The 18,789-nt window shown below is 35.4% G+C and overlaps 1 protein-coding gene across 3 annotated transcripts; it reads left to right on the top strand.

The window, feature by feature from the left end:
• The first annotated feature begins 653 nt into the window (after window positions 1-653).
• LOC113518514 (DNA ligase 4-like) lies at window positions 654-18,523 on the top strand. Of its 3 annotated transcripts, none has more exons than XM_031913130.2 (14): window positions 656-1,020; window positions 4,391-4,615; window positions 6,168-6,474; window positions 8,468-8,643; window positions 9,723-9,896; window positions 10,460-10,655; window positions 11,102-11,315; window positions 12,530-12,656; window positions 13,534-13,654; window positions 13,980-14,173; window positions 15,026-15,163; window positions 16,316-16,589; window positions 17,123-17,391; window positions 18,110-18,523. In XM_031913130.2, exons 2-14 carry the CDS (start codon window positions 4,421-4,423, stop codon window positions 18,434-18,436), a joined length of 2,712 nt encoding a protein of 903 aa, XP_031768990.2. In that variant the 5' UTR covers window positions 656-1,020; window positions 4,391-4,420; the 3' UTR covers window positions 18,437-18,523. The 3 variants fall into 3 exon arrangements, with proteins under 3 accessions (XP_026759285.2, XP_031768990.2, XP_031768991.2); XM_031913131.2 differs by having other exon boundaries at window positions 657-813; XM_026903484.3 differs by lacking the exon at window positions 4,391-4,615 and having other exon boundaries at window positions 654-2,597.
• The last annotated feature ends 266 nt before the right edge of the window (window positions 18,524-18,789 follow it).

The raw sequence follows: 18,789 nt of genomic DNA, 5'->3' as shown, positions 1-18,789 counted from the left end.
ACAATTTTCATTTTGCATATTAAATTTGATTGTTAAGACGGCAGATAATGTTTTTACAGAAAGTTGCGACTTCTCACTGCTCCAATAATCATTCCCTAATGAAAATATCCTTTCAACAGCAGCATTAGTACGTGGACAACATAATGAAATTTCTATTAAAACTTTTAAATTTTCATGTTGGATATGTTCTACTGAAATTCTAATGTAATTCAAATCACTGTCAAAATCATTTTAAAAATTTTATTAATAAAATTTAAATTAAATAATCTAAAAAAATGTTTTAGAAATACAAATGAGTACTTTCAGAGTACAGAATTTGAAAAGAGTACGGTTTGCGAAAAAAGAGTACAAAACTCAGTAAATGAGTATAGTTGGTCACCTTATCTATATACTTATACCATATACTATATAGATAGATTTTTGAGACTTAAAAATGGGTTAATTTTTTGTCAGCTTATTATCAATTTGAGCACACAGTGTATCTTGACGTGTCTATACGTAATTATTCCATAAATAAAATAAGGCTTTGCGCACTAAAAAACGCCAGCCCAAACACGAGTTAGGGAGAAACTAACTCGAGTTAACTCGAACTTAGCACATTTCGAGATAGTAAGTCGAGTTGGTCGTCTCTAGGAGATTCTTATTCTGTCTTTAGACATAGTCTGTCTCTAATCTGTGATCTATGGTTTAAATTGTTTTTTCAATCTTTGAGTTATCCTATCCTTGTTCTTAAATTCTAATTTTATTCCCTATAAATAAATAATGAAAAAATAATGAAGTAAAAAATTTTTTTGATTAATTCTGCATACATAGGTAATGTTATTCTAATATCTATGTTTTCGTTATGATTAAGCTTGAAAATTTAAAGTATCTAGTTCAGAATATATGTGTGTATTAAAATGGAATTGAGAAGAGCCGGTTTTCAGTAATAATTTATTGTAATTTCTAATGCCGATTTGCGAGCAAACCATCTATTTGGACAAATAAACAAATTCAAGGGCCCTGTTGTAATGTTGTCGTGTAAGTAAATACACTACATGCATAATTATTTCTTCCAACTTCTTGTTTAATTAAGGGTATCCACTGACTAAAAGTTAAAAACGACAACTATGGAGAATTCGGAATCCAATCCCACCGAATGTGAACAAAAAATGGATTTGGAAAAAGAGTTAACAAATAAATTTTTGAGCGGTGAAATGACATTTGCTGATTATTCAAATGAATGGTATAATTATGATGATGATGATGATGGTGACGACGACGACGATATCGAAAATACAGATGATTCCACTAATAGAATAATTGATGAAGAACCCCAACCATCTGTGCAATCTACTGGCAAAAGTGTAACTAGACGTCGTAAAGTTACTCGATTATCACCAGCACTTTTGGGTTTAATGGGAGAAGCTAATTTGCGATTTGTAAGGGGAGAGAAAGATACTGCAGAAAGAATGTGCCATGAGATCATAAAACAAGTACCAACAGCACCAGAGCCATATCAAACATTGGCACAGATTTATGAAAATGATTCGGAAAAATCATTGCAGTTCTCTCTGTTGGCGGCTCACTTGAGTCGTCCTGATGCAACTGAGTGGCTCCGATTGGCAGCTCTGTCTAAAGAAAGGAATAATGTGAAACAAGTAATGACATGTTATACTCAAGCCATTAAAGCTCAGCCACATAATTTAGATATTCATTTAAAAAGATTGGAAATTTTGTCAACCTTGGAGGAAATCAAATACCCTTTGCATACGCTAAGTATAAATAGAGTTAAATGTTACCATAGAATTGTAACTTGTTTACCAGAAAGTGATGGTGAAGTAATTATGAAATATGCCAAAATGGCAACAACATTGTATCACAATTCAAATGAAGTTGAACGGGCGCTGGAGGTCATGGGAACAGCATACAAGAAATGCCCAGCTCTTTTTACTTTAGAGGATATCAATATTTTAATAGAACTCTTAATAACTATGAAACAGTATCAAACATGCTTAGAGATTTTTGTTGCAAATGTTGGTGTAGATATAGAAGCTGAAATAGAAACTTTTAAAAATGCAGATGGAAAGATAGAAGAACAAACAAATTATATTAAATGTTCTATCCCAAATAATTTGCCAATTGATTTGAAAAGCAAATTATTAATATGTTTCATTTATTTAGGTGCTATCAACTTAGTACAGACATTACTAGAGGATTTCTTGTCTAATGATGTAGAAAAAGCTGGAGATTTATATATGGACATAGAAGAAGCATTGTCAGCAGTTGGGCATCATGAATTAGCTATGCAACTCTTGGTACCACTGGTGAACAATAACAGCTTTGATTTAGGTGCTGTATGGTTAAAGCATGCTGATTGTTTAAATAATCTAGGCAGACATGATGATGCTATTGAGTCCTATTATAAAGTTTTGAAACACGCTCCCCAACATCCAGATGCTCGGAGAAAGTTATTTGAACTTCTTGAGAAAAAGGGCTGCATAGATGAAGCTTTAAAAATTTTACAACAAGATTATAAATATGTTATTAGTGCTCAGTTACTTCATGAGCAATGTAATATATTAAAGAAATACAATAAAATGCTAGATTACTTGGAAGCGGGTGAAACTTTATTGTATAAGACCTTCCAAAGATACAGACATCAAGAAGAAATTAAAATAGTACTTCACATGAAAAATACAAAGACTAATCTGGAACTTATTAATGACTTTAGAAGGATGCGTGGGGAAAATCATTATCTAGAGAATGATATACATTTTGATGAAGATGAAACATTCAAATTAACACCTCAACAAGAATGGGACTTATTTTTAGAGTTATTAGGTATTGCACTTAATAATAAGAAATATATTACAATGCAACGTTTAACTTTTGGGGCACTGATGTCCAAGACTTTGAGTCCACATCGCCGTGAAATAGAATTTTTATGTTTTCAAGCTTGTCTGCTCACTGAAGATTATCGAAACGGACTAAGGTTTATAAGAGAATTTTCTCAAAAATCTCCCACTAATTGCACATGGAATTTATTAAATTTGTTAATTAATTTAGTTGAGGAAAGTTCACATGTGAAACTACTCTCAAGAATTTTTCAAAAAGAGCCAAATATTGTGAAAAATCTTTTTATGGGTAATAATTTTCTAACATCAGGAAGATATGCTGTTGCACTTAAATATTTTTTAGAATATCATGAACACCACAGTGATCCTATGTCTGCCCTTTTAGTGGCTATCACAATATTAGTAATGGCTGCTCAAAAAACTGTTAACAAGCACCATAATTTGATATTACAAGGAATGTCATATCTTTTGACTTATCAAAAGTTAAGAAAATTTGATCAGGAAACTAATTATAACATGGGAAGAGCATATCAAATGTTAAGCATAAATAACTTAGCAATAGAATATTATGAAAGAGCATTGGCCTGTGAACCTGTAACTAATTGTGAAAAACATGGAATTATAGATTTAAGAAGGGAAACTGCTTTTAACCTTTTTTTATTATATAAAGATCACTCCCCCCAAATAGCTAGGAAATATATGTTAAAATACCTTGTAATTGAATAAAATAAATGATTATTTATTTAAATTAGTAAACTTTTTTATTTAAATAATGTTTCAAAATTAATATTTTCAAGATCAATTCTTCGATAAACATGTTCTTTTTTTCATTTGGTGGATAGTACCTAATGACTTCGTTTATCGTGTACCTTTTATGTTTAAATATGATTTAAAGTTTTTATGAAAACCTGTAATTGGCTTACTGTTGGTTTTTATAACAAAATTATTTGTTAGTTTTTCTTTAATAAAAATATAATGAAATTGAATTCTTGACCATAAAAATAAATATAGTTGGTAGAGATATTAGATAGTTTTGTGAATAGGCTTTGAGATTTGATATTGCTGTACTATACATTGGCTAGGTACCTATAAGAAATGATAGGTGCAGATGAAAGGTCAGTTTGCTCATCGTGACGAATTCGTTAAGTATTAACCGCAATGGTTTCCAGAGAGGGATTGCGTGGAGGTCGATCTGACAGCATATATTGCAAGTAATGGGACGCTGCTTCCCGGTACTGACAATCCCTTCCCCACTGTGTATATGGTAATACCACCAAAATTTATCCCTTTTGCCATAGGTTTGTGTAAGGGATACAGCGAAGGTTGTGTTTGTTGAAGATTTATTTTCTAACAAAAAAAATTGTACTTTTTAAATTTTGTCCTAATCAAAGAATGTCTGGAAGATATTTGGCAGAGCTCATATCATGTAACAGTTCGTGGATTTTGTTATATACTTACATAGGGATCTGTCTTATATCCTCTGTTGAGTTTAATATTTAGTATATCCGATACCGTGATTTACATAATAGATAAACTAAAGTTATTTATTTTAGGTAAATTTCTAAATTAACTACTTAATTACAATGGACATCGTTGAAATTATGCCGGCTAATTCAGTTCTGTTTGAAGATATATGTTCTGCCTTAGAACGGATCTATGATTTACACAAGAATCAAAACAAACATAAGAAGAAGAATGTTAAAGAAGAACAAGCAAATATTTTAATAGAGTTTTTTAACGATTTTAAATTAACTGCAGCGAAAGTTTCAAGAAAAAAGGTACGTTATAATTTTATTTGCTTGTACAACTCGCTCAGGAAGCCACTACTAACGCTACCAGTAGTGTCATATCGAAATACAGCGCAGGAGAAATAATTTCTACCTAAAATTGAACAATGGAATTTAACAATTTATCGAATAGGTTAATATTTATTATGTAATATAGTTGTAATTAATAGGTACATGGTATCAGCGGCGGCCTCACCCATTGCGAGGCTCCGGGCCCGGGCGGTAGGTCTTTATGAGGCCCTTTGCCCTTCGTGAAAAGTTTGTGATGCGAAACTAGGTCAGGTTGTTTGATTTAGGTATTTGTAATATTTGACGAGAAATGTTATCATCTTTATTCATATACAGATGTTAATGAATAAAGATGATTGATTGTTAAAGTTATATAAATAAATAAAATTTGAGCTTTAAATTATTGGAAATTTTCGGCTGACTCAATAAAATATCTCTTATTTTACATTTATACAATAAAATTTTTTAATTGTATATATTAGTGTTGGTAATTTTGTTCATTCGTGATTAAAATGCCTAAATCGGGAAGTTTTTGCAACTTGCTACTAGACTAAATGTCACTCACTGGTTGTTAAAAATTTGGTTGGGTTGTTACGTGAAGGCTCTACAAGAGTGAGGCCCCGGGTGATAGCCCTATTTGCCACCCCCTAAGGCCGCTGTTGCATGATTCATAATTTATATATTAATATAAGTATGTATTATATCAACATCGAGGGCACGAGCATAAGAATATTGTTACAGAGATGGTGTGATATTAGCGTGATATAAGTGTGATATTAGCGGTAATTATAGTAGATATGGTAAGAGTAAGCAACGCGTATATATTCATATAATTTTAATTGTCTTTTTTTATGCAACTTAGAATGGCAAACAAGCTGACGGCCTACCTGATGGAAAGTGGTAACCTTCGTCTATAGACATGAACAGTACCAGAGATATAATAGAGTAAACATTTGATAAACAAGTTGAGGAGTCCACCTGTAATCCCTCTGGTATTGCAGGTGTTTATGAGCTACGGTAATCGCTTACTATCAGGTGGGCCGTATGCTTGTTTGCCACCTCAGTGGTATAAAATCCATCTAAGAGTCGTTGTCAAGATATAAACAGTATCATGGATATTACAGAGCACATAGAGTACTGTGACGCGTGTATGGTACTCCCTAATGAGTTGCCGTTTCTGAGGACTATAACATGAGGTTCATAATACTTATGACTTTTATAAAGCTCTCTAGAACCTAACATTTTTCAAAATTTCAACTGTATAATTTTTATTTATACCGAAATCCCTTATGATGTTAATGTATGAATACGAGTGACAATTTGATTAATTACAATATTCGTTCGGTCAAAAGTTTTAGAGAAAGAAAAAAATATTGGAATTTGGATAGGCTGTTTGTCTGATTAATTAGTAGATAAATAACATTTTAGATTAACTAAATAGATATCTAAGTATTTATACCTCTAGCAAAGGGAAGGTTCATAGCACTTGTAAACGGATCCGATTCTGAAATAAACACCTTGATAAACTTTTAAGAATTCCAGTATTTTCCCGATTTTGAGATTACTTTTACCGGCATGTGAGCGAGAAAGGAATCCATACATGTTAAAAGAGAAGAAACTCGGGGAACTGTTGGTGAAGGTGTTATCAATAAAAAATTCCTTGGATGCAAGAAAGCTGCTGGAATATAAGTCAGTGAACAGCGCAAGAGACCATGATTTCGCAAGTGTTGCTTATCACGTCATAAAAAATAAAATTCGTGATGAATGTGGCGATCTCACTGTTGGAGAAATAAATGAAATTCTCGACAAAGTAGCTACTGCCGAAGTTGGAAATAAAGGACGTAAGTTTTATTTTTACACAACTTGGCAAAGAAGCTAACGGTTTTTTTTTTAATGGATGATAATGGAATGGTAGCCTCGCCTGCACTAACGGTATACGCTGGCGGAGCACCGGTGAGGGGTAATAAGTGAGGATGAAAGGGAAGGTCAGTTAGCTCATCGTGATGGATACACATGGAATTCAGCACGACGGTTTCCAGTGGGGACCACGTGAAGGTCGACCTGATAGGGTATATTGCTAGTAATGGAACTGAAAGTCTACATTACTAACTATCCCTCTCCCCCCACTTAGAAGCTAACGGTTAATCTTACGAATGTGCTAACGGTCTATAGGGGATGAAAAGGGATTGTAACTAATGAAGATTAGCAATCATATTACTAGCAATATACCTTATCAGGTTGACCTCCTCTCGGTTCCCCTGAGAACCAACGTGGCTGATTCATTGGTGAATTTGTCACGATGGGCTAAATGAAGCAGGTCATCATCTTCACTTATCGTCCCTCACTGGAATTCCGTCAGCGTATACCGATAGCGTAGACAGGGTTACTATTCCATTATCATTAATTAGAAAAAAATAAAAAAGGTGTATGGGGGGGGGGGGAGAGGAGAGGAATAGGGATTCTAAGCAATGAGGACTAACTACCTCATTGCTAACAATATACCTTTATCAAGTTAATTTTTGTAATGTCACGGTAAGTCAACTGACTCTTCACTGGTGTTTCAGTACAGGCGGGGTTACTGGTTAATGGAATACATTATCATACCAGTTATTCTTACTAATATTATAAATATGAAAGTGAGTTTGTTTGTTTGTTATCTTATAGCGTCTTAATCGATTAGTTTGAAATTTGGTAAACACGTACTATATGGAATGGAGAAGGATATAGACTCCTTTTTAGTAAACAGCGGGTCTACCATGAAATGAAATTCTGAAATTTTGGACTCACTTTCGTGTTTTTGTTTATACCAAAATCGGACCAATAAATGGAGTTTAACATTTCGTTCGTCATACATCCTATCATAAAAGTCAAAAGAAACAATATTGTAACATTTTTAATATTTCCAAACGGCATGTATTATGTAATTTTAACATCAAATTTCTGTTTCGTTTGGCTCCGAAATTTCGGGAAATATTCCATGGTAGGCCCTCAGATCCCGGTCACGCAGACGAAGTCGCGGGTAAAATCTTGTAGTTTTATAAACATGAAAGTTTATAAAGATATTAAGTTGTTTATTACTCAATAGTATTTAAAAGACTAAACGAATTCGAATTCAATTTGCTACACGGATAAATAATATTTTAATTTAGCACATAGGATACCTAATGTACTGATTCACGCGGGCAAAGCCGCGGGAAACAGTCATTTATAAAAATGGCCGTCAATAACCATAAACAACTCCATGTGCATCAAAGAATATACAATGATGCTCTATGGACATACCAGAATACTGTATACCTAAGTAAGGCTTTGTCATTTATGAGGACTATGGTATTATATGTCGTGTAGTCCCGGCATAAAATAGACCATCCCTTCCAATCCCGTGGATGTCGTAAGAGCCGACTAAAGGAGGGCAAGGGATGGGCAGTAACGTCCCTCTTAAAACATGTCTTAAGCCTGATTGCGATTGCCAATCCGCCTGCCAAGCGTGGCAACTATTGGCAAAACCCCTCAAGAGAAGATTTATGTTCAGCAGTGGACAGTCATGATGATAGTGATGGTATTATATGCTCACCTGATAGTAAGTGATTACCGCCGCCCATAGGCACACAGGCAACATCAAGGAAATTGCAGGTGTGTTGCTGGCCCTTTAAGAAGGAATACCTACTAAATAGTATACAAAAAAAAAACTGATATACCATAATCTAGTAAGTAAAAATATAAATAATAAGAACTTGAATTATATTGTAAAATCTTTATTGTACATAACTCAGATTAAACACTGGTAAATGATTTAATATATAATACAATATTATGTAATTGTTTGTGTTGTAGCTGTGCTGATGGAGACATTCGAGTATGCATTAAAAAAATTAAGCGCCAAACAATTTAAATGGTTTCTTCGGATAATTCTGAAAGACTTGAAACTTGCATTTGGTGTTGACCGAATTTTATCAGCCTTCCATCCCGACGCTCCAAGTTATTATAAAAATTGTAACAACCTTTATAAGGTAAGTAGTAGGTTCCTTTGTTTACAATATAATGTAAACGATAACTGTGAGTTTATATTTTTTTTATACTGCTATGGTGACAAACAAGCATACGGCTCGTCTGATAGTAAACGTTCATGCCTGCTATATCAGGCAATCATTACATTCCCATTTACCGCTTAGATTACATACATACACATCACTGTCTCCTAAGGATTACGGCAGGCTTCTTTTGTCACTAAATGTAGGACTCTGTCTAAAAGGGATGGAATAAAACTATCTGTACTGATAAATTTGGTATAGACTCCTTATAATAATAGTAATCTTTTATATGCAAAATAGAGTGGCAAATAAGCTGATGGCCCACTTGATGGAAAGTGATATTCGTCGTCTATAGACCAGTACCATGGACATTTCAGAGTATACTGTTTCGCGCATGATACCTCCCATGCGTTGCCATTCCTGAAGACTGAGATGTTATTCCTCTGTACCCTGTAAATTCACTGCCCCACCCTATCCCATCCTTTAAACCGAAACACAGCCATGCAAACGCAACTGCTTCATGATAGACACACGAATGAGACAACGATACCCAACAAACGCCTTTTATATAAAGTCTCCCTATGGTTAAATAGTGTTATTTTTCTTTTCGCAAAGGTTAGGGTTAAATTTAAATTTGTAAACAAGCCACCGTAGAAAATAGTATTATTTACTTTTGTAAGTAAATATTTCGAGTATTTCTTAATACTGTAAAATAATTAAAATATGAACTAATAAAGAGAGACATTTTGTAATGGATAAATACAAAAATACATAACCGATAATTTTTTTTTTTCAATTAAAAAGCTATATTATCAGCGAATAATATAGTATGTATTTTATATGTTGGTCTTATTCAAACTATGTTAGCTGAACTTAAACCAGAAATTTTTCTTCTCTTTCCGCGTCTAGGGAAACTAGATAAAGTTTTGTTTGAGAAATCAGTTCAGGGTACAATAGGACTGATATACCTGAAGAAGGTAAAAGCCGTTAAAATATTAAAAAAAAAAAAACCATGCGGAGTCACACGAATTGTTGCACTCAATACGTTGCTGTTTTAGGTGTGTGAAGAGTTAGACGATGGCAACAGCCGGCCGTTGGAGCTGGGTGTACAGTTGTTCTGCGCTGTGAGCCCTATGCTCTCGGAGCGATTGAATATCACACAAGTATCACAGCGACTCTCGTCGGAGAGGAAGTACCACGTGGAAAACAAATTTGACGGCGAGCGATTTCAAGTGAGCGTACTCTTTACTAATAACATAAAAACGTTGCAATATAATTATGTAGATACGTATATATTTACGTTCAATTATAATCTAGTAATACCCCGTGCTGTGCCATGATTATTTACATTTATCTGTAGTTTACCGCACAATATGATTTCATACGATTTTGCTCTCGCGATATAATAGGAAAGTAGAAAGTAAAAAATACATATGGTTTAAATGAATCCGCTTTAAATTTCCGTTCCCGTTAAAGATAAAAATTATCATGCAAGCATGAAATTTTAAAGATTTTAAATATTTACCTGTGTGAAAGATGATATGGTCAGAATAGGGATGAATGATGAAATTACTACGAAGAAAAAAGGAGGAGAAAAACATATTATACGAACCCCAAATAAAAAATTGGAATTCACACTTTTAAATTTAAAGTTTTCTTTAAAATTTGAAATATCATCGATCAGTATCAAAATCAATATCATCTATCGTTTAAAAATATGGCTGGACATCTCGCGAATAGTAACAAATCTAATTGGTTATAAATTATATCCAATTGACTTGTTTTTTTTTTCTAGATGCACATGAAAAATGGAGAATTTGAATATTTTTCAAGAAGAGGCCATCCGTATTCACATAAATATGGCAAGACGTACGAAACTGGCCTACTGACGCCCTTTTTAAAAAGTTGCTTTAGTCCGAGCGTTGTTAACTTCATATTAGATGGCGAAATGATGGGCTGGCACAAAGTAGATAAATCTTTCAGAGTAAAAGGTTAGTCCAAATTTAAAACTTCAGCATATGAGTTGCTCTCTCTAATCAAACACATAAGAATCGTATGTGAGATAGGCTAGGATTGTTAAATTCAATAATAGTTAATACGATTTATGAGTTTGTGACATAGGTCACAAACTCGTGATTCAATTATTCAATCCGGCTTGAAGGACCAAAAGGTCTACTGCTTTTGTCTAACAGTTTTATTAGTTGTCATATTAGAAGTTAAATTCACAGGCAAAAACAATAAAATATACCTTTCTTCTAGATAGATGTAATAGATTTCGAGAAACTGTATTTTTGCGAGTCCATAAAATTTTAAAAATATAAAATCATAAAGTTTTATATATGGATTTATAAAAACAAATATCGGAGATATTGCACTTGTTATAAAGTAAAGCACAATTGAACCTGTTCTTCACGAAATAAGTAACGTTTTTTTATAGGAGAATCGTTCGACGTGAAGAAAATAACCGAGCATTCGAGTCTAAGGCCGTGCTTCTGTGTATATGACGTGTTGTACTACAATGACAAAGTGTTGGTGGGCACCCCAGACAAGGGCGGCGTTCCACTAGAAGAACGGTTAAAGTTGCTCGACACGATGTTCAGTGACATACCCGGGGTCATACAGCATAGTAAAAGGATACCTGTCAGAGATAGGTAAGCTCATAGGTATACGCCATCGTTTTAAAACCAAACCAGTATTTGTGTAATCATATACATAATATTTATAGGAATAGTAATTCGTGTTTCTGCCGTGAAGCCGTTGTGTTTGTATAGCTTTGTTTCAGTTTAAAGCGTTTTTTTTAATGGGTGTAGATGGAATGGTAACCCCGCCTACGCTATATGTATACGCTGAAGGGCACCGGTTAAGGTTGACAGGTGAGGATGAAGATAGATCAGGTGACCTATAGTGACCAAACCAAACCAAAAAGACCAAAATTAGAATGTTTGCAAACAAACGTATCATATCTTGTCCAAACTTGAGAATTTGTCCTATAAGTGAGACATAAGGGTAATAATGTCATCATACCAACCTTTAACAATAGCCTCCCCCTTGGGGGTTTAGCCAGAAGTTCTACGCTTGGCAAGCGAATTGGTAACCGCAGTTAGGCTTTGAAGATGTTTTAAGCGGCACGCTGCTGCCCATCCCTCGTCCTCCCTTAGTCAGCTCTTACGACACCCACGGGAAAAGAAGGGATGTCCTATTCTATGCCGGAACCACACGGCTATTAATTAAGTTATTAATATGAGTGTACTTATTGACTTAGGGTTACTGAGCTATAAAGTCCCAATTATAGGGGTTATAGAAATTTTTCTATGCAAAAAAGTAGAGAGCTCATTACGATTATCAATAGCAGAGATTTCTCACATATCCATCCAGGTCCCAGTTAGCCAGGTGTCATTTTAATACCAAATTTTTTTTTTATAAAATCTGATTTTGTTATCATTTATTGCTAATATATACAGCTACCTGACAAAATTGATCGTTTCGTGAATCATAAGTTTAAAAATGACAAAAAAAATCGATTCTCCCATTCTGATTAGACAGCTGGACGCATCGCGTTAGTAAGGGAGACTCAATTCTTTTTGCCCCTTTTCAATCCATGTTTCATTAGTGAAATGTTCAGTTTTGCTGGTAGAATTATGAAAAAAAATTCGAAACGCGTGATGTATAATTAATTGATTATATATGTATATGATATGTACATAGAATCAGACAGACTGAAAAAACGAACTTAAAAAAACTTAGTGCTATTAGTAACAATGAACTTTCTAAGTTTTTTCGAACTAAGATTGCTCGACGATTTATTTCCACTAAATTCGCACTCGGTTAAATATAGAAGTATTCAATTTAAATTATTTACTTTCAGTAATGATATCTTAGATAAATTAAATGACGCCATAGAACTACAAGAAGAGGGTATTGTTGTGAAAGATGTCGCCTCATACTACGTGCCTCAAGCGCGCAACGCTGGATGGTACAAAATTAAACCGGAGGCATGTAACTACTTGGCTTATCTTCTCTTGTATTTCTATCCAGAGTTATCATTTGGTGTTCTTATTTTTTCATTGGATGAAGAGAGAATAGCATAGGCGCACTGCCTATGCTATACAATGGCAGGGACTCAGTGAAGGATGAAACAATAATGACATCACTTGGCTCATCACTGCGATTATAATTGCCAGACGTCTACCTAATAGGGTATTTTTTTAATGGGTAATAATGGTATAGAAACCCCGCCCGCGCTATCGGTATACGCTGGCGGGGCACCAGTGAAGGGTGATCGATGAGAATGAAAACAAGTCAGTTAGCCCATCATGATGAATTCATCAGGAATTAACCATGATAGTTTCCAGAGGGAACTGCGAGGAGGTCGACCTGGTTGGGTATATTGCTAGCAATGGGATTCTCAGTCTCCATTACTATCAGTCCCTTTCCTCCCCTAATAGGGTATTGTGCTAACGATGAGAACTAGCGTCCCCATTACTAACAATCCCAATGGGATCCCAATTCAACAATGGGAATATTATTGTATTCGTCACGATGGGCTAACTGACCTGATTTTTCATCCTTACCATAACCATCCTGCCTGCCTATACCAATAGCGCAAGCAAGGTTGCCATTCCAATATCATCCATTAAAAAGTCCTTTTCCGTTGTGTTCTTCTCTTTATTTTAGTACTAGCTGCTTGCAGTGTCGCTTATATAAATAAAAATCGTAAAGAAGTATACGACCTGCCTGATGACTATCGGTTATGCGTAACGTACTTGAAACGGTTATATTGTATAGTATTTCTCGTATATCAAAAAAATATCTAGCAAAATGAATTAATTTAATTTCAAACCAAACAATTATCTAAATAATATGTTATAGTACACGAGCGAAACCATGAATGACTTAGACTTCGTGATAATTGGCGCCGATGAAGCAGAGAACAAGCGGCACGGCCGTGCAAACAGCTTCTACGTAGCCTGCGCTGACGTCGCCGCACCAGGCAAAGTATCACTGTACAATATTTTTTTTACGTGAAAGGACGACAAACGTGCATGCGGTTCATCTGATAGTAACCGTTTACCGCAGCACATGAACACTGACGACACCAAGGGGTCACCCCATGTTTTTTTTTTATGTTGTATTAATTTAAAAATCATCATTATCTTCCTATCTTTATCCCAATTATTATTTGGGGTCGGCATGATATGTTTTTTATTCATATTACAAAAAGATTTGGCTTATAGTTTTACTATTGGCCACCTGCTCTTGAAGTCAACGCTCTTTCAGAAAATAAAAAATAAATATTTTTTAATTATTGTAATTAGGTGAGGTCCCTCACCGATGGGTGTCTGTGGGACGGGTGTCATCTGGTTTCTCCAATGAGCAGTTGCAGAGTGTTTGTGAAATGTTGGAACGCCATTGGGTGCCTACAAAACGGACTTCCCCGCCGGCGACCCTCGTCTTCAATAAAAAGAAACCCGATTTTTGGATTATGCCAGAACACTCTATAGTGTTAGAGGTAATATAAAAATTCTTAAAACGTCACCAAAGCCAAACTACGATTGTTAGCCCGACTGCCAAGCGTGACAACTACGGGCAAAATCTCCGCATTTCACTTCTGTGAAATCCGCATCCAATTTAGTGCATTAGTTTTTGCGTTATGCCGGAATAAATATACACACAGAAAGACAGGTAGACGAAATCTCTAAAGATATTATTTTGGCATCTATTTTTTTTTATGTAACTTAGAATGGCAAACAAGCTGACGGCCCACCTGATGGAAAGTGGTTAGTCTATTTATAATTTCATTATATTAGTAAGATATTAGGTTTCCCAAATGCAAGGATGCTTTAAAAATATAACATGTTCATCTAGAATCACATAATAATACCATATACTATAACCATAAATAGATTGGACAAAAATGAAGTGAAATTTACTCTTTTGTGTGAATGCGTCAATACCTCCAAGTATTAAGTCTATCTTTTGACCCGAATTGTGATATTTGCAACACATTGAGTAATGTTCAGCATATGATATCTGAATGTAAAACATACAAAATACAAAGAGAAGCTTTAATACATAAATATAATTTAAATAGACAAGACATTGGACTATTTTTAAGTATACTCACAGATCCACATTCCGAAATGGCAAAATTTTTAATTGCTATATTTTTGTATCATGACTTCCTCTATTTTCGTATGTAAAATAAATAAGTAAGGTTAGCTTATGACATATCCTTGTTGAATAAAAGCCCCTAAATAAAATGATTAAAAAATGTCCACTTTTTCTACCATACTTTCATTTGGTCAATATTTTTTTTTATTTATAATAAATAATAAATAGATTAAATTTTGTTGATAAATAGATACGCGCGACAGAGCTGATCCGCAGCGTCGACTACGGCACCTCGCACACGCTGCGGTTCCCACGACTCTGCAGACTGCGAGACGACAAGCCAGTCAATGATGTAATCACGTTGGAAGCCTTCAATGCACTCACGGAGGTGAGTAAATATTGTAAACTGTTTTATAAATTTAGTAAACATCTAGATCAGCCTTTCCCAAAGTGAGCGATAACGCTCCCTTGTGGGCGCTGCAGGCCTAAAGGGGGGCGGTAAGAGACCCTAAAAAAAATGGGGGCGTTATAGATAGGCTTGGGGGGTGACTTGTTGATCTTGAAGTGAGTGGTTTTTAAGTACATGAAAAAATGGGGGCGCTAAAAATTATTTATTTTCAAAGTGGGCAGTAGAAAAAATAAGTTTGGGAACCCCTGATCTAGATCCTCGTAACTATGTAACGTATTTATAAATTGAATGCATTTCACATGATTACACCAAGCTCCTGGTTCATAAGGTAACATATCCAGTATTATGAGGAATCAGAAAATATCTGTGTGGAGGCACAACCTAGAATACCCTGAATCTAGGCAATTCAGAAAAGTTCATTTTTCAAATTAGACCGAGTGAGATTCAAACCCGGGACCTCAAATCACAGCAAAGCAACGCACCCGCCACTGCGCCCTGAGTTTGTCGTAAACTCTTGCACCTCATTGTGGACTTATCTATCTTCCTGCCTGGTATATTTTTTACTTAGAAGTTGAAAAAAGAATAAAAGTGTGTACTGAATAAAGAATTTACCAGAGGGAGACTTTGTACTAAAGTCGTTTGCTGTACCTAAGCATTCGTGTCTTATTCGTGTTTCTACCGTGAAGCAGCTATGTTTGCATGGCTGTGTTTCGGTTTGAAGGGTGGGATATGGCATGAATTTACAGAGTACAGAGGAATAACACCTGAGTCCTCAGGAATGGCAACGCATGTGGGATATCATAGGCGAAACGGTGTGCACTGTTATGTCCATGGTACTGCTCATGTCTATAGGCGACGGTTGCCACTTTCCAACAGGTGGGCCTTCAGCTTGTTTGCCATTCTAAATTTCTAAATAGTATAAAACAAAAAAGAGTACTTTAGTTGCAACTTTTTTTTTATTCTTTTAACTAATCTTGACTTTCTATTGTGCTCATCGAAATTTAATGTTAACCTTTACGAGTATTTCGTATACGCAGTAAGGTTCAAGAGATTTGGAATCTGCACATGCTCATGGATTTTTTTTTTTGTTAAATACTGCCAACAGATAACAATAAAAAAATTTATTTGTAGAACAAAGGGAATGTGCTCAAATTAGCCACAAAAACTGTAGAACAAGGGCAAATGGAAGTCGACGGCGTCGAAATAAAGCCACGGAAAAAGCGAGCTCCTAATGTTATACAAGTACACGAACAGTTTCGACCCATGATCAGTGGAGATGTTAAATCGATTTCTAAGGCTTTACTCGATCGTAAAATTCGCATCATATCAGGCGATGAAGAGGACGATTTGAAAGAACTAATCGAAATTGTGATATCGCATAGTGGAAAACATGTATTAAACGTTGGTAAGTAAACACTAGTCCAATTTACGTGGGGGGGGGGGGGATTGTTAGTAATGCGGACTATCAGTTTTTGCTAACAATATACCCTGTCAGGTTGAACTCCACGTGGGTCCCTCTGGAAACCATCGTGCTGAATTCCTGGCGTATTCTTCACGGTGGGTTAACTAACCTGCTTTTTCATTTCACCTATCAGTCCTTACTTATACCCCGCCAGCGTATACCGTTACGCAAGTGGGGTTACCGTTTCATTATCACCCATTAAAAAAAAAAAAAAAAAAAAAAAAAAAAATATATATATATATATATATATATATATATATATATATATATATACGATATATACTGGCTGGGCACCAGTGATAGATGACTAATGAGGATGAAAGCAGATCAGTTAGCCCATCCTGACGAATTCAACCTGACAGGGTATATTGCTAGTAATGGTGCTATTTGACCTCATTACTCATTATTTTAGTTAGTTATCATGAAATGTGGTTTATGCGTAATATTTTTAATGAACTAACAATTGGTGAGGACAGGTCCTGATACGTGGTGTGCGGTGGTGGGTCGCATGACCGCGCGCGCTCGAGACGCACTGGAGTCGCGGGCAGTTGACGTGGTTCCCACTAGTTGGCTGCGGCAACTGCCACCATCACCTGAGCCCTGTCAGCTGCGGCCGCTCGACTTGCTTCAAATGAAACCCTCCACCAGCTTAAACTTCCGTAGAGATTACGATCGCTTCGGTGACAGCTATACGCAACCGGTCGACGAGGGCACGCTCAAGAGGTGTTTTGAAAAGATGGACACTGTTAGTATTTGCCTGTGTTACAAATATTTTAAATCTATACCTTTCATTTATTTTATTTTTATCTTTACTTATTTAAAGTACCTAATATGAAGAAGAAAGATTGGATTTTTGTTTGTAATGGATTTTCCAAAAAAATTAGAGATCACTACGAAAATTATTATACTGTAACCCTAATGTGTAATATAATATATATAATGTGTGTGGCCGTGTGGTCCCGGCATAGAATGGGCCACCCTTTCTCTTTCCGTGAGTGTCGTAAAAGGCAACTGGGAGGGCGAGTAACATGGGCTATATTTTATTTTTGAAGAGTCGCGTGAAGCCGGACCGGGTCGCAAATGTCTAGTAAAACTAAAGCTATTCAACAAATTTTATTGTGTAAGCAGAACGTGAAACTTTTAATGCTGACGGTATCATGATTTTAACGATACTAACTAAAGAAACAATAAAAACAAAATAACTAACGAAAACAAACTTTAATCATATTAGCCTTTAACCGTCCACTGCTGAACATAAGCTTTCCCCTTGGGAGGTTTTGCCAGTACTTGCCACGCTTGGCAGGCGGATTAGCAACCGCAGTTAGATTAGTTAAGGTTAGTTAGGGAGTAACCGCTGGTAATCTGTATTACTAACAATCCCTTCCCCCCCCCCCTATTGGTAGTTTCATACCTAGTCATTAAATGCAGTGTAATGCATCATTAATTTCTCGTTTTTATTTCAGGAATCCCAAATATACCTCACAAGGCGTGAGATGTTGGCTGTGGATAAGCATATTTTTGAGGATGGAAATCCGTTTTCATTTCTACGTCGGTGTACCATATATTTTCACAATAGCAGCAGTATTTATGCTATATTGGCAGAGTTGTACGGCGCTGTGGTGTGTGATCAAGCAGCGGATTTGACCCACGTAACCGTGGCACCGACGACCAAAATTGAAGACGTAATGAAATTGAAAAATGAATTTCGTGTTCCAGTAATTTCCGAAAACTGGTTGGACGAGTGTTTTCTTACCAAAAAGTTAATATCTGAAGATAGATTTATTTTGTAATTATCAATAAGGTTGCATTAACTCTTTCTATCATGTTAAAGATATAAAATTAGTATTTTTTATATTTAATAAAATGTATTAAAAGTATTCAACAATTGTTTATTTATCTGAAAATTTTAAAATCGATCGTAATATCTATAATCTATTCACATAACCGTAGTTAGAGAGGCTAGGGCTTTGAGGGCAATGCCCTACCTTATAAGGCGCAATGCCCTACCTCAAAATAAAGGCCCCAAGAAAATTAGACAAATTCGCTTTTTCGAAGTCCTACCTTTTGTCCTACTAAAATGTCCCTTTGCCCTACCTTAAACATGGATCCAGCTACGGCCCTGTCTATTCCATAATTCAAATAT

This window comes from Galleria mellonella, unplaced genomic scaffold (genome assembly GCF_026898425.1).
Source record: "Galleria mellonella isolate WM207_F2 unplaced genomic scaffold, CSIRO_AGI_GalMel_v1 utg132, whole genome shotgun sequence".
Lineage (NCBI taxonomy): Eukaryota > Metazoa > Arthropoda > Insecta > Lepidoptera > Pyralidae > Galleria > Galleria mellonella.
The sequence above is the reverse complement of the archived record's forward strand: the minus strand, read 5'-3'. Positions and strand labels throughout refer to the sequence as shown.

Bases quoted from the DNA above. Each gene is read 5' to 3' on its own strand.
- LOC113518514 (XM_026903484.3), top strand. From the start codon at position 1,110: ATGGAGAATTCGGAATCCAATCCCACCGAATGTGAACAAAAAATGGAT. The intron at 10,656-11,101 runs GTTAGTCCAAAT...GTTTTTTTATAG, and splicing joins TAAATCTTTCAGAGTAAAAG to GAGAATCGTTCGACGTGAAG. The intron at 16,590-17,122 runs GTAAGTAAACAC...TGGTGAGGACAG, and splicing joins AAAACATGTATTAAACGTTG to GTCCTGATACGTGGTGTGCG.